The sequence below is a fragment of the Oryctolagus cuniculus genome, chromosome 17 (assembly GCF_964237555.1).
Source record: "Oryctolagus cuniculus chromosome 17, mOryCun1.1, whole genome shotgun sequence".
Lineage (NCBI taxonomy): Eukaryota > Metazoa > Chordata > Mammalia > Lagomorpha > Leporidae > Oryctolagus > Oryctolagus cuniculus.
The window spans coordinates 23,565,269-23,580,817 of record NC_091448.1 but is presented as its reverse complement, the minus strand read 5'-3'; the positions used below and the strand labels follow the sequence as shown (position 1 = coordinate 23,580,817).

At 63.9% G+C, this 15,549-nt stretch overlaps 1 protein-coding gene across 25 annotated transcripts in view; it reads right to left on the bottom strand.

Annotated features, from left to right (window-relative positions):
- The window catches only part of SRCIN1 (SRC kinase signaling inhibitor 1), a 63,274-nt gene that overhangs the window by 33,127 nt on the left and 14,598 nt on the right, over positions 1-15,549 (bottom strand). For 16 of the 25 annotated variants that reach the window (XR_011383487.1, XR_011383486.1, XM_070060772.1 and 13 more), the window contains 2 exons: positions 6,126-6,427; positions 2,739-2,837 (listed from right to left, as the gene is read on the bottom strand). Coding sequence is in view for 19 of the 25 variants with exons in the window: in XM_070060772.1 (XP_069916873.1) it covers positions 2,739-2,837; positions 6,126-6,427 (401 nt within the window). In the remaining 6 variants the exon portion in view is untranslated. Of the gene's footprint in view, positions 1-308; positions 663-752; positions 772-2,738; positions 2,838-6,125; positions 6,428-15,549 lie in introns of those variants that run through there. The other 9 variants (XM_070060776.1, XM_070060778.1, XM_070060775.1 and 6 more) reach the window with 3 other exon arrangements.

Genomic DNA, 15,549 nt, shown 5'->3' with positions numbered 1-15,549 from the left:
GCGGGCCCCGCGGCGCCGGGGGCGGGGGCGCACCCCAGGAAGGTCATGACTTTCGCCGTTGGGGGAAGGGGCGCCTGCCTGCCGCATTTGGGATGGGGACCCGGCCCTCGTGGAAGGCACCTCATGCGGTGGGGGAGGGGAGGGGGCGTTTCTCAGGGATCGGGAACACGACACGGCCTGCGCGCCCCCCAGCCATGGACTGCCCCTCGGGGCCGCGGAGGGGACCTCCCCACCTCCGTGTCCGCGCCCCCCGCAGAACTCAAAGCGACGACGGCCCCCACAGGCCCTCACATCCGTTCCCCCCTTACCTGCGGCCACAGGTGTACGCGGGGAGAGCCCAGCCCCCGGTCCGCGTCGGGCGGGGGAGGGAAGGCGGCCCCCTACTCCCACCCTCTCGGGCGCTCCCCTCCCCCGGCCGCCTCCGCAGCCGCCGCCGCCGCCGCGGGTGCCCTTTGCTGCAGTGCGAGAGCGGCCGCCGCCGCCGCCGCGCCGGCCCGGGCCCCGGTCGCCCCGGTAACGGCGACTCCACCTGGCGCTGCGCGGCGCGCCGCCGTGCACATCCCCTCTCCCGGGCCCCTCCCCCGGCGCGGCCCCGCCGAGGAGCGGCGGCGGCTGGTGGCTGCGTCGCCGCGGTCACCCGATACGCAGGCCCGCCGCCCGGGACTCGGGTTGCAGTAGGAGGGAGGGAGGTTAGACCGCCTAGTGGAAGGGGGGGCCGGGGAGGAGGGACTATGGTGTGGCTCCAGGCTAACCTCTGGACGCCTCCCAGGGCCCTCTTCACTGCCCCATCCGCAAAGGTCTGGCCTGGCGGGGCATGAGAGAGAGGACGGGTCCTGCCTCCTGCCCTCCACTGCCCCTGTGGAGCCCACAGCCTCTCCTCGCAGCTCTGCCCCTTTAACTCTCTGCAGCCCAGTCTGGGAGGCCTAGGATGCCTCCCTGATGGCTCTGATCCGGCCCTGCTGTGTGACCCTGGCCTTTGCTGGGAGTCTCTGGTCCTTCTCTTTACAAAAAGGAACCTGCCGGGGCTGGCGCTGTAACACAGGAGTAAAACCTCTGCCTGCAGTGCGGGCATCCCATATGGGTGCCAGTTCAAGTCCCAGCTGCTCCACTTCAGATCCAGCTCTCTGCTATGGCCTGGGAAAGCAGCAGAAGATGGCCCAAGGCACCTGCATGGGAGACCCAGAAGAAGCTCCTGGTTCCTGGCTTCGAATTGGCGCAGCTCCAGCCCTTGTGGCATTTGGGGAGTGAACCAGCAGATGGAAGACCTCTCTCTCTCTCTCTCTCTCTGCCTTTCAAATAGATAGATAAATCTTAAAAAAAAAAAAAAAAAAAAAAAAGGAACCTGCCATTCAGCGCTGGGGGCAGGAAGTGAGGTCAGCTCTGAGAGCCAGTGATGAAAGATCCTGTGCACAGTCCCTCTCCCAGCTTGTCACAGAGCCCTGAGGCCGCGGCCCCTCCCGCTGGCCTTCCTCCATCAGAGCGGACTCCAGATGTGGGTAGGCCTGGGCCTCACCACCTCTGGGAAGACTGAGCTCACCAAGTCCATCCTCATTCCCGTCCGGCACCCCAAATCTATCACAGCCCCAAGGTCTCTACCTGGGGAAGAGCTCAGGCCAGCCCCAGGCACCCTGAACCTGCCTGTGTTCACGGCACCTGTCCTCTGCCCCACTGCCTGCCTCGCTCCAGCCCCCCCCCCCCCATGGCCTCCGCCATGCACCTGCTCTGCCCTCTAGCCTGCGGGACAGACTCATCCCAGTTCTGCAAAGTTCAGCCAAGACGGGGCTGGGAGCCGGGAATGGGAACGAGCTGAGTGCCCGCTGAACGATGCCAGTGTGCCAATCTGTTGTTAGACTTGGGTTACACTCGGCTGAGCCCCGTGCTCTGGGGGCCTGTCATTTCTGAGACAATTGCAATTTCCTTTCTCTCGATTCCCCTTGAAGAAGTCAAGTGCTGTCCTCCAGAGGCGCGGGTGCTGGAGAGCCTGGCACTCTTGCTACCGGCTGGCGTCCCAGGCCACTGCCCTGCCCCCGCCTCCTACCAGCCAGACCCCCGCGGGCTGCCCCTGCCCACTGCCACTCTGACTCAGGCTCTCTCCTCCCCGTCGGGGGGCTCAGATGCCTCATTTTTCTCCCACACTGATGCCCAGGTCCAAGCTGGGAGCCCAGCCCCTCGTAGTCTGTCTAAGTGTGCCCCTGCCTCTACTGAGACTTATCTTCCCACGGGGGAAACTGAGGCTTGGTGAGGGAGCAGTCCAGCAAGCCTTTCTCAAAACGGGGAAGCAGGCCTTGAACACAGCAAGAGGGCTGGGAGAGAGACACCACGCCGAACTTCCTGAAGAGAAGCCTTCGGGAGAGCTGGGGGCTACTCAGAGGCGGAGTGGGGTGCAGCCAGGGAATAAGATGGCCTGTGATGAGGACATAAGAGACCCCAAAAACCCACAGAGCACAGCAGGGCTTCTCCTGCTTAAAGGAGAAAGGGGTAACTTTTTTTTTTTCAAATCCTGGGTATCCTTTTCGAACAGTTCCACTCTCAAAGCTAGCCAGGTTTGGGGAGGCAGTGCTAGGGCCTGGACAATCAGGGGACAGAAGTCTAGGGCACAGAGACTTCTGGAATTTCTACATGAAAGAGAAAAGGATGCAAAATAAAAATCCTGACTATCCCCCTTCCAAAAAAAAAAATCCTCCCCACAGCCGAACTCTGCCGTGGGTTTGGGGGTGGGGCGGAGGTGGGTGACTCACCTGGGCCGGCTGGCCAGCCCCGGAGGGGGCGGAGTCGCCATGGAGGTGGGAGCAGAGGGAGCTGAGGAGGCAGACGGGGTCCACGGTCCAGCTGCCAACCTGTGTGTGTGAAGGGGGGACACCCCATTAGGGGGCGCGGGCAGGAGCCGCTGGGGCACGGTGCTGGGGCAGGGAGGGGCACTCCTGGGGCCCTCAGCGCGCAGCAGGTCTCTAACAGGAACCCTGTCTGTCTCTGGCTGTTTGTCTCTGCTGGGAGACCCGGCTCCCCCACCCGCCGCGGTGCCTGGCCCCTGCCCCCAGCACTGGAGCTGCTCCTGCCTCCCCTTTCTGACTCTGCACGCCCTCCTCACTGAGGTGGGCACCCCGGGCCACCACCGCAGCGCCCTGACTCGCTTCTACCCTGGGGGTCCTCCCCCGGCGACTCCAGGGTCTGCCCCCCACCTCCTCTTCACTCGTGCCTTCTTCCCCCAGTTACTGGGCCAGCACCAGGCTTAGGGCAAGGGAACCAGCTGTGGCTTTGCGGGCTTCCACACTGAGCGAGGGGTCGGATGTGTGACAGGAGAACAGTGGTCTGATGGTGAGTGTCTGTCTGTGCTCTGTAGTGGCGGGGAGCCCTCGGACATGCCCCCAGGAAGCTGCCACCCCAGCCGCCTTCATCTTCTGGCCAAATCTCCCCAGATGACAGGCTGTGGCCAGGGCTCCTGATTCCTCGCCCCTCCGCCAGCCCCCATCACTCCTGAAACTGGCCATTATTCTGCCACATCACAGGAAACAGCCTTGGGTCGCTGCTGTTGTGTAGTGGGTTAAGCCCTGGCCTGCAGCGCCAGCATCTCATATGGGTGCCATTCTAGTCCCGGCTGCTCCACTTCTGATCCAGCTCCCTGCTGATGGCCTGGGAAGGCAATGGAAGATGGCCCAAGTGCTTGGGTCCCTGCACCCACGTGGGAGACCCGGAGGAAGCTCCTGGCTTCAGATCAGCCCAGCTCCGGCCATTACGACCATTTGGGGAATGAACCAGCGGATGGAAGATCTCTCTTTCTCTCTCTGTAACTCTGCCTCTCAAATAAACCTTTAAAATAAACAAATCTTTTTTTTTTTTTTTAAAGAGTCTCCTTAGGGGTCGGCGCTGTGGCATAGCTGGTAAGCCACCGTCTGCAATGCGTGCATCCCATATGGGTGCCGGTTTGAGACCTGGCTGCTCCAGTTCCAATCCAGCTCTCTGCTATGGCCTGGGAAAGCAGTAGAAGATGACCCAAGTCCTAGGGCCCCTGCACCTGCATGGGAAACCTGGGAGAAGCTCCTGGCTCCTGGCTTCAGATTGGCACAGCTCCGGCTGTTGTGGCCATTTGGAGAGTGACCCAGTGGATGGAAGACCTCTCTCTCTCTCTCTCTCTCTCTCTCTCCTTCTCTGTAACTCTTCCTTTCAAATAAATAAATAAATAACTCTTAAAAAGAGAAAAACAGCCTCTCAGGACGCCATGCACCTACAGATCCTGCTGGGCCCCTCATCCCTGTAGACTCCGTGCGTGCAGGTCCCCCTCCTGCTGCCCCGACTCCAAGGCCTTTCCTCTCTGCCTCACAGGCTCTCTCAGCTTCTCAGCCCCCTCCGGCCTGCTGTCCACTCTCAGGTCCCAGCTCCCACTTCTCTGACTGTGCTCAGCCCTGAGCTGCATCCCTGGGAAAGCCTCCCCACGCCTCCGGCTCACCTCCCGTGTTCCGCTCCCGCAACCTCCTGGTTCTCTCCAAGGTGCCGACATCTCCCCGTCACCAGGTCCGTCTGGCCTGGCCTCCTGGATGCAGGAGCAGCAGCCCAGCTCAGTCTGCCCTCCACCCCTGTCATCCACTGCTTTCCTGTCCTCCCCTCCCCAACTCTCTCTGCCTCTTCTCCCTTTGCCTCCAGACTCCCTCCCCACTCCTCTGCACCACACAGAAACAGCCGTGGCTCTCCTAGCCACCACCAGCCGGCCCCTGCCTCCCACCCTGAGCCTTCTGCACCTTCTGTGTGGGCCCCAAACCAACTCTCTCTCTCTCTCTCTCTCTCTCTCTCACACACACACACACACACGCACGCACACCCCTCCAGAACATTCTCTTCCTCTGTGCCTGTTCAGACTTCATCCTTCTAAGCTTGGTGTGGGTACCTCCTCCTCCAGGAGGCCTTCCCTGATCAGGCCTGCACACCTGGTCTCCACTCCTCTAAACCCCTTCCTGACCAGACACCTTTCTCCCCAGGAAACTGACAAATGTCCCTGCCCCCTCCCCAAGCCAGAGCACACAGGAGGAACCACAGCCGGGGGAGCCCTGAGGGTGAGGGCCACATTCCATTTGCACCTCTCCCTTATCCTGGTCTGGACCCTGCAGGCAGGAGGATGCTGGGGCTGGAAAAAGGCCAGAGGCAGGCAGAACTGGAGGTGCATCGGGGCCATCGTAGGTACCAGAAATGTGCCAGTGTGTCTACTGAGGGTAGGCTGGGGGCTGCCTCCCGGTCCCTAGCCAACTCAGCAGTGCCTGGAAAAGGGAGACGCAGCCAGGCAGGTGTGGGAGCAGGGGCTGGCTCCCAAGGCTTGACGGACAGGATGCTGATGGGGCGAGCCCACCCCCACCCCCCTCTGCCGGAGGGCGCAATGCCGAGGCCCCCCCAGCCAAACACAGCAGCCACAGAGGCCCTTCCAAGAAAAACAGAACTTGCTCACAGGCGGAGACGCTCGGGCTTGGGTGGGCGATGCGCCCAGGAGCCCCTAGATCTGCGGGGCGGGGTTCAAAGGGGAAGCATCCCACCCTGGACGGCAGACAGCCCCACACCTCTCCAAGCCAAAGTCACCATAGGAGAGAAACCAGCACACAGAGGGGAGGCCTCCAGTTTAAAGTCACACAGCGAGTCTTGGGGAGTGGAGCAGGGAGGAAGAAGGTAAAAGCCCCCCCCCTCTTGGCTCTGTTCCTGCAGGGACAGGGGACCCATCAGAACCGACCTACCGCAGCTCCCAGGACCCAGCTTCTCAAGGCCCAGGTCACACGGGGCCACGCTGGGAGCAGTCAGTGCCCCCAGGCTGCCCTCTCCCTCCTTCCCTCCCTCCCAAGCCTTCCGGCCTTTCTTCTGTCCAAGCAGCCTGAGTTCCAGAGGTTGGGCCCCATGCTTATCACATGCTCCCAGCCCCAGGTAGCAGGCAGAGGCCTGGAGGCTGAGCCCATGCCCACTTCCACCCCAGGCTCCAAAAACGGCCAACTTGGGCCACTGACCGTAAGGGCCAGCCCCCCAGCTCTTCCCTGAACCCTCAGCCTCAGATGCCTCTGAATTCAGGGAGCCTGGGGGCTCTGGGAGCGCGGGCTCAGACTCCCAGCCCTGACCCTCCCCCGCACACCCCCACCGCGGCCGGACCGCACACTCACCTGCTCCCGCATCCTGTCCTGCTGGCCTCGCAGGGCCAGGGCGTGCTGCGGGTATTTGCTCTTCAGGTGGTCCATGAAGGCATCGCGCTTACGGTCCGCGTCTGCCTTCTGCAGCCCGCTGAGCGCCTCCAGGCTCTGGGCGGCGATCACCGTGTGCCGGCGCTCGGACGTGTGCACCAGCCCCACGTTGGAGAAGCGCCGGCCCCCGCCGCCCCCGCCGCCCCCGCCCCCCAGGGTCCGGTACTCCCGCGGGTACTCGGCATCGTCCGCAGACAGCATGGGGGGGCTGCTCCGCTCCGGATCTGCGGGAGGGAAGAGGACCAAGGAAGGGTCATGGCGCGCTCCGCGGGGGGCTGCCCTGCCCGTCCTGAGGCCCTGCGGGGAGGGGCCGGGCGGGCCTAAGGCGGGGCCGTGGGACCTGCAGGATGACGCGGGGCGGGCGGGAGAAGACTGGAGCAGGGAGGGGGTGGGAAGAGGGCCCCAGGCCCCAAAGGAAAGGAGGGGATCAAGGCAGGCTACCACTCCCGCTCCTTGCCATGGGCTGGAAGAGAGAAGGCCACAGTGGGGTCGGAAGGTGGAAGATGGACTCCCTCAGGCCACACCCCCAGCCCCCTTCCCAGAGCTGGAACACAGGAGCCAGCATTGCCTCCCTCTCCGAAGAGGGGCAGGGCCGGTCTCCTCTCTCAGACTAGTCTCCTCCACACTGGGCCTCCTCTCTCAGACTAGCCTCCTCCACACTGGGCCTCCTCTCTCAGACTAGCCTCCTCCACACTGGGCCTCCTCTCTCAGACTAGCCTCCTCCACACTGGGCCTCCTCTCTCAGACTAGCCTCCTCCACACTGGGCCTGGCTGGGAAAGGGGCCAGGGCCGGGAACCATGCGGGCAGTGAGGGCAGAGCTCTTCAGGATCCTGAAGAGAGGGGGCCCGAGGTCGGGCAGAGGGCCCGCTCCCCCTCCCTCCCCGAGACAGACAGGTGAACAGACAGGAGAGCTGGCACAGAGAGGACGGTGAGAGATGGACGGGGACAAACTTAAAGAAGGGAAAAAGCAGACAGAACAGGTCACCCCTTCGGTCCCCCTCAACACACACACACAAGCTCCAGACCCTAAGAGACGCACAGGGAACAAGGACAGTACAGAAGCGAAAAAAGAAGGCCGGGGGTGCAGGCCCCATGCGGAACTCTGGTTCCCATCCCCAGTTCCCCCCAGCCCCGAGCTCCTGGCCTCCCCGGGCCAGCCCTCACCCTCCAGCCCGAGAGTGCCCAGAGGTCCAAGAGGCCACCCACGCCGCCAGAGGGCGGAGGAGCTGGGGGCCTACCCCAGCCCTGTCCCTGTGCATAGAGCTGCCGTCTGCCACGCCGAGCAGTCACCGTCCTTGGGGGATGACAACATCTCCCTTGTACACCCCACCCCCACAACTACCAGCCGCTTGCAAGGCAGCAACACACACACACACACACGCGCGCGCGCGCGCGCGCGCGCAGCCTAGGCCAGAGCAGCAGGGACTGCAGTGGGCCCAGACACTGTCGCGCCCCACCTGCCGGACTCACGGAGGCGCCTCCAAGGGCTGACGGGGGACCAGGCTGGGAGTTCTGGAACCTAGCCGGGATGGCCGGTGCCCCTCCCCACTGCACGTACCCACTGCCCATCAGGCCGACTGCCAAGCCACTGTCAGCCCTGGCCAACCACAGGAGGAAAGAGGAGGTCCAGCCACACTTCAGGAAAAGGCGCCGCCAGCTTCACACGCACACACACGCACACGTGAACACACGCACACGTGAACACACACACACCCCTTCCTGGCCCGTCCATCTGGGGCGCAAGCCTCCCAACACGGCGGTGGGGTGGGAGTCGCTAGGATGGTCATTTCCCACGCGGTTCCTGAGACTCGGGGAGGAACAGGGCAAGCCCACGCCGTGGCTTCTGACCCTGGTATCTGTAGGTTTTGCGCCGCCACACCTCCCTCAACAGAAGACAGCTGCTGGTGAGCAGCCACGGGCAGTGCAAGCACGTCCCAGCTCCCCTGCTGCCCCCCCACCCGGGGCGGCTCCGGGGTCCCTCACCACCGTCATCGTCCTCTCTTGCTGTCCCCAAAGCCGGGTTCAGAGGCAAGCACTGAGTTCCAGGAGAACACTGCTTTGTTTGAGGGTTTAAGGAGTCTCGGGATTAGAACTCCTACCCAGAACGTCAGCACACGGACCTGGGAGATGCTGCTCCTCCGGTGCTAGCCACATAGGCAGCCTTTCAAGTTCACAGTGACTTAGTTAAGGGGGCAGGTGCTGCGTGAACACTGCCAGCAATCCCCTGCTGTGGAGGAACTCCGGGGCCGTCTGATGAGAGCCCAGCCACTGCCCTCGAGGGGCTGTGGCCACCCAAGGTGGCCGGTGAATGTGGCTGGACCCCAGCGGCTGCAGAGAGTGATCCAAATTATATACCCGGGAGAAGGCTGGGAGTGCTGGGAGCTGGAGAGAAGCCCCAAAGGCGAGGGCTGCCCTCGCCCCCTAGCCCCCTCCCCTCATGCCAGCCAGCCAGGCTCCCCACTGCCGAGGGCTTGGGCCACGTGGGTGCTGCTGGGGCAGGCTCCAGTTCTGTCTTCCGGACCCAAGAGGGGTTCCTGACCCTGTCTCCTGCCCCACAGGAGCCCTGGCACAGGCCCCTCCCTTTCTCCTGGGGTCTGCACGTCCCAGCACCCAGGGATCAGCTGGTGCATGGAGGCAGGCGGTTGCAGGGGGTCTGGGGTAGGAGCAGCCCTGTGTGCTTTGTGCTGCTGGCAGGGGAGAGGGAAGCAGGGACTAGCCCTCTCCCCCCTGCCGCTGGCTGCCGCGTGGACTTCAGGTGCCCAGGCACGGGGCAATGGGAGGGCAGGAGGTGAGTGCCGGGGGGTGCAGAGAGAGGAGGAAGCAGGAGAGGCAACGCATCGCCTCTGAGAGTTGTGGCTTCCATCTAGAGAGCTTGGGAATCGGTTTCCACCTTCAGCATCCTTGGTTTCGCTAAGAACAGGCAGCTGAAGCCCAGGAGAGGAGCCAGGGACTGGGTGCACGGGTGCCCCCATTCTCTCTGCAGGGCCATGCGGCCGCCCTCAGGAAACAGAGGCCGCCAGGGCCCTGGCCACTCAGGCACGGCTCAGCCTGCTGCAGGCTCTGGAGAGAACCCCAGGCTGGAGACGCCGGCTTCAGTCAGCTCCGCCCCGAGGGCCCCAGGCTGGCCATTCCCGCAGGCAACAAAGCCCCTTCCTCCTGGGAGCTGCCCAGGACCGGATCTGTAACAAGGGGGCATTGAACTCTAAACCCTTCCCAGGGCACGGAGGCAGAGGCTGGGCTGGGCTGGGCCCCCTCAAGTGCCAGCCACCAGCAAGTTCTGAAGAGGCCTGGACCCTCCCCCGATCGGCAGCCCAGGGACAAGCCCAGAGATCCTCTGGGAGGCTGCAAGAGACAGGAGCCGCATGGCCGCTTCTGCTCATGGCGGGGGAGGGTGGTGAGATCCTGGCTGGGCTTTTCAGCGGGGCCCTAGTGTGGGAGCGGTGTGGGGACTGCAGGGCTCTGAAGGAGAGAGGCAGAGGCAGGGAACTCTGGGAAGCAGAGCTGGGGTACACTCGGGGAGCCAGAGAGATAAGGGAGGGGCTGCGAGGGTTTCTCTCCAAGGACCCACCATGTGCAAGGCTCTCCGTCAGACTCAAAGCTACAGGGAACACACCGGGGGCTGGCGAAATTCAAACACAGAAAGAGGGAAAGAAAGGGTGCAGAAGGGGGCTCTGTCCTGCTGGGCTCAGCCTCGCCCACCTGGGAAACCGAGAAGGTGACTGGGGTGCCGGGAAGAGGCTGGCGCCCCCTGGTGGCCAGCCTGAGATAACGGCGCAGGTGCTTGGAGAGGGACATGATTTGTTCAAGCAACGCTAAATTCCACGTTTATTTATGAGCCCGATTTATTTTTATCCGCACTGCATTCTTTTACTTGATGTCACTGGAACTCTTTATGAAAATTAAGCCCCAAGGGATTGATGACACCATCGCATGAGGCATCCAGCCTGCTCCCACCTGGCGTCTACCCCAGATGTCACCATCGACTCTGTCCTCAGCCTGCCGCCACCACCGGACAACATTCACACATGACATCATCTGCTGGGGGAGAGGGTGGGGAGAAGAGGAGAGGGAGGGGAAGGCAGAAGAGACAAAGAGGAGTAAGTGGAGGGGAAAGTGAAGCCACAAACCTGGGAAAGGCAGAAGACCTTGGGGGGGGGGGCCCTGCTGGCAGCCCTTGGCCAACCCCAAGCTCAGGCCCTGCCTCCCTCCCAGTGGAGATCTGGAAGCCAGGCGAAGTCCCTTCTTTGGGGACCTGAGAGGCTGACACACAGGTGCCCCCTGCTATCAGGCCAGGGCAGAGGTTGGAGCCGGGCTGCAGCCCCAGCAAAGGGAGGGCAGGGAGTGCAGCTATAGGAGCCTGCGGGCCCTGGGACTGGCAGGGCAGGGGAGCTGTGCGTGGGCGTTGTTGGGAGAAGGGTAGAGGGCCTGCCTCAGCCCCAGAATGCCTTGCACGTGCGCACACAGGCAAGCACTTGGCACAAGGTCCCCAGGCCCACTCTGCAGTCACGGCGCGAGGAGCCCGAGTCACCCAGGAGCAGCCCCGAGGCGCTGCCACCAGCAATTGTGCCTGATGACTCCATCCTGCTGGGCACCTGCTGCAGTCCCAAAGAGCACCGTGCTTGGAGGTCAGAGGCCACAGGGCAGAGGTCGACAAGGGGCCAAATATGACTCAGAGGCTCTGCCAAATATGGCAGAGGCTCTGGAAACCTGCAGCCAGGGAAGGACGCAGCATCTGTCTTGGGTGCCCTGGCTCTGTGTTGCCCCATGCCCGTGCCCTGGTCCCCGCTGTCTGTCTGCGGGCCTCGGCGCAGAAGCCCCTCTGTGTCTGTTTTCTAAAGCCATCTTTCCGCCCCATCCCACAGCAACCAAAGTCATTTTCCGGGCAATTGCCTTTCTGTAAACATGCCTGTGTAATATCCCCCCAAATTGCTAATGCCCAGCGCCCTGTTGAGTCTCCCTGTCACTCCAACAAGAGCCTCAGAGGCGGGGGAAGAGGGAGGCAGCTGGGCTAAGGAGCAGGGGCAGGGACTTGCTGTGCGTCCCTGCTGGGGACAGGACCCCATGCACCTGCCCCCCCCCCCCCCCGCAGACTCCCTTGGGAATGCCTGTCTGGGATGAGAGGGAAGAGAGCAGGAAAGGGGAGGCAGCAGATAGGGCAGACGGCCCGGCAGCCAGGGTGACCTCCTGCTGACCTGGGGCAGAGGCACCAAGGAGGTGGGCAGGGTCAGGCAAGCTGTGGTCACTGGGCCCCCAAGCAAGGCCAGCTCCCCTCCCCCAGGTATGGAAGGGAGGACAGAGGAGAAGAATGAGATCAAGTGGAGCCCACCCCCTCCCACCATGTGGGCACCACAGTGGGGGGAAAGGTGACGCTCCCGCCCCCTGGCAGAGAGCCCCACAGCGGGTGGACCCTCAGAGGGCAGCCAGGGAGCAGAGCCAGGCCAGCGTCTCTCTCCTGCCCCGGGACCGAGGCCCATGACCCTGTGCTGGCCTTCGTCTCCCCCTCTACCAGGGTGCCCTTCTGCTGCTCCCCAGTCCCTGCCCCATGGAAGCTGGGAGTCCGGGCCAGGGTGGGGGCCTGGGGGAGGGTGCAGAGCCCGGGAGGGAGCGAGGGCAGAGCAGATAGTAAGGGGGCGGGGTGCACGGTGCTGCCAGTCACAGCTTCACGCAGGCAGAAAAACACAAACCAATTTGTGCAGATTTAAAACCCACCAAAGGCCACTTAGTTGGTAAACGAGTCGGAATCTAATTAAAGGACCTTGTCAGGGCCTGGTGCGAGAGAGCACACCTGCCTGGGAGGAGCAGTCAGGGCGGGGCGGGGCCTTCCGCTGGGAGAGCAGGGTTGAGGGTGGCAGGCTCCCAGGGTGGGGGCATTGCCCCAGCAGCTGCTCCCCAGCTTCCCCCCTGCACCCATGCACGGAGGACTCTGGCTTCTCACTCCGTCCCCTGCTCAGATGGCGCGAGGGCCCTGGACAGAGCTGCGGCTCTGCCTTGGACCTGCATACACTGGACAGACCCCTGTCTCCCCCATCAGACCCCAGAGCCTGGTCTCCTCCCTCAGACTGGGGGCGGTCTCCTGATGCAGAGGAGCCATCCCAGCTAGCTTGGGAGGCGGAGACTCACAAACCACCTCAGGAGTGGGGTGGGGGCTGGGACAGTCAGAGGTGCCAGGGCCGGGCACCGCCTCCACCGCCTGCCCCCGCTGCACACCTGTGGGGTCCTTGCTTCTGCCTGACAGCCCTGCTCTCCCACTCCCAGGGCCCCCGGGGCCACACCTGGCCAGGTCAGCCTCAGGCGGGAGGAGTGATGTCACAGAGTGCTCCTCTGCTTAACCCAGCCTGGGGCAGACAGATACCATTCACAGGCGGGAAACCGAGGCCCAGAAAGCAAGCCGGACCGGGCCCTACAGGAGCTGAAGGCGGAGCCGGGAATGAAGCCCCGGCCGGTGGCAGTGCTCAGGGACAGGATTTTTCCAGCCTGTTTTGCTGCTTCCCAGAAAGCATCTGCCAGGGGAGCCCCTCTCCAGGCCCCGGAGGACACAGCACAGCAACCTCCTGGGGCGGGACCAGCAGCGAGGCAGAAACCCGAGGAGAGCCGGGGTCACAGCCCAGCAGCGCGCAGGTGCCCTGCCCTGCCCAGCCAGTGGGCAGCTCCCCACCCAGGAGTCGGGCTTCCTGCATGCACAGGCCCCCTCCTCCCACCCCGCTCCCTGCCAAGGGGCCGACAAGCCAGACCTGCACACATCCACGCCCCTCCCGGCCCTGCCCTTCCGACACACCGACACACCGCTGCCGCCGTGTCACCACAAACTCCTCAATTAGGGTGAGGACGACCTGCTCAGACCCAGCTCTGTCACTGCCTGCTTTTGTGACCCTAAGCAGGACCAGGGGCCTCCCTGAGTCTCAGTCCTCTCTCTTTTCTTTTTTCTTTGTTTTTAAGCTAAACACAGCCAGGCATGCAGGTTGTGCACTGTACAGGAACAGCCAGCTGCGGCAGCACAGGGGCCAGGACCTTCCTGGTCTACCCCACAGCTCGGCCTCCAGCCGCTCCATTGCCAGGCCTGGGAGGGGCGGGGGGGGGGGGCTCTGATGTTTAGCTGCTGCTGGAGATCAGGCTAGCTGGCTTCCCTGGGGAGGGAGGGGGTGGAGGCGTGGAGAGCTGTCACCCCCCACCCCCAGTCAGGAGCCAAGTGAGCTGGAAAAGCTGGGGACAGCCCTGGTGTGTGCCCACACGGAGCTGTGCGAGCAAGCTAACTCCTGGTGGCATCTCGCCCGTCCGCCCGCCCGCCAGGGGAAGGTGTCCTGTCAGCTCCGTGTCTCCTTGGAGAGGCAGCAGAGAGGAACAGAGGCAGGGAGGGAGGGAAGAACACGCAGGGGTGGGAAGGGAGGGAGGAGGGAGAGAGGGAGGCGAGTGCCTGTCCTCCCAGGAGCACTGCGGCCTGGGCGCAGGTGTGGGCGCTCCTGGTGCAGCCTGGCTGAGGGCATGGCCACAGGGGTGCCTCTTGCTCCAGAGAGAGCACCCCAATGTGTCAGGAATGAGCAGAAGCCCCCAAATCACCCTCTTACCCCGGAAGTCCAGTCTGCACCGAGCATCCGCCCTGGGCCTCAGAAGACGCCGCCCGCCTGGCCCAGACCCCTGAGCGGCTTCTCGGAGACACTGTCCTTGATGGGGTCAGGGCCCGGGAGGCCGCATCCCCACCCCCACAGCCCCAGCATCCTGAGCGCGTGCTCAGCTACAGGGAAGATCGGGGTCCTGTCACCCGCACCTCGCACGTCGCACACACGCCACAGGCTGCTGCTCTGCCGTCATGCAGTGCCCCGCGCCCAGCGCACGCCCAGGTGTCTGGCAGAGTCCGCCTCACCTGCTCCCCCGGGGGCAGTAACCTGCAGCGAGCAAGTCCGGGCCCAGCCAGGACCAGACGTACCGCACAGACGCAGCCCTGATGCCGCGTGGACACACGGCGCTCAGTGCCCACCCCCGCACACACCATGTCCACTGAGGACCCTGGCAGGATGACGGTGTGGGTCAGGGCATCTCCCTCTGCAGGGAAAGGCCGTGGGGGCCCCCACTTGCCCGCCCTGTCCAGCCGGGCCTCCTCCTGGACGCGATCTCCTGGGTGCCCTCTCCTGCTTGGCCAAGTGTGGGGTTTCCTTGCTTAAGCGTTTCCATTCTGTCTTGAAACACAGGTACGACCTCATGGCCACCCCACTCTGACCGAAACCTGATGGGTACCCGAAATTCTCCACTCAGCATGGCCCAGCCCCAGTCCCCGCTCTGCCTGTCCAGGAGCCCGGCGCCTACACCAGGGGCAGGGGTGGCCTCGGCCCCAGCTTCTAGCCCCAGCTCTGCGCTCACTCCTCCACCTGCATACAGCCCAGTGGGCTGTTCCCATTCTCTTCTCTCCCTAGGAAGGCCAAGGTTAGTGAGAGTCTGGGGTGGGGGGTGAGTGGTCCCAAGAAGGCCAGAGGGAACCCAGGAAGCCAGGAAGGCCACCCCATCGGAAGCAGAGGCGTGGCGCAGGGTCCTGCCTGCCGCCTAACCTGAGCCTTCCCAACAGGGTGGAGCAGACTCAGAGAAGGTGGGGCACGGGCTGGAAAGAGGGGGACACACAGGCCTCCCCTGGGATCTGCTGAAGACGCACTCTCAGGGCTCCTCTGACCCTGTCTCCCCGGATCCACGCTCCCATGTCGTGGATGCCATAGGGCGCACAGACCAGCTGTGCAAGGACCCCACCCTCAAGGACCCCCGACAATAGTAGACTTGGGACACTGCAGGTGATCCTGGCCCCACCCCCACCCTGCCCCATCATCCCCAAGGCCTCCCAGGCCCTGAGTCAGAGGTCCTCGCATCCCCCCTACCCGGGCACAGCCCCATTCTCCTGGGGGGATCTGCTCCCCACGGTGGGGGCTAAAGGGATGGGGGTCAGAGGGTGGGAGGATGACCAGGGAGCACAGCAGCCCATGCCAGGGACACCTGCCTCCCACCCCATCCCCCGCTGCCACAGGCTACGCAGGGAGAGTGCAAGTCCCCCCTCTTTCAGGTACTTGGTTGCCTCCAGGAACGGAGAACTCATTCCACTGGCACCAGTGAGCTGACAGGGCTCCACCTTCCTTAAAATGAGCCAGACTCTGTACCCGTGGCCTTCACAGGGGCCTGGGGGGAGGGCAGGGCCCAGGACCTGAACCTTCCCTCTGGAGCCGTTGCAGTGCGGCCCTGCTCCCAGCGCCCTGGCCATCTGCACAGCCCTGCGGTGGGGGAGTCCCCTGGAGTGGCCGCCCCTCCCAGCTGGTGCCTCCTGAGCTGCTCCCCTGCCCCCGGTGAGGTCTGAGCTGTCCACGTGAGCACTCT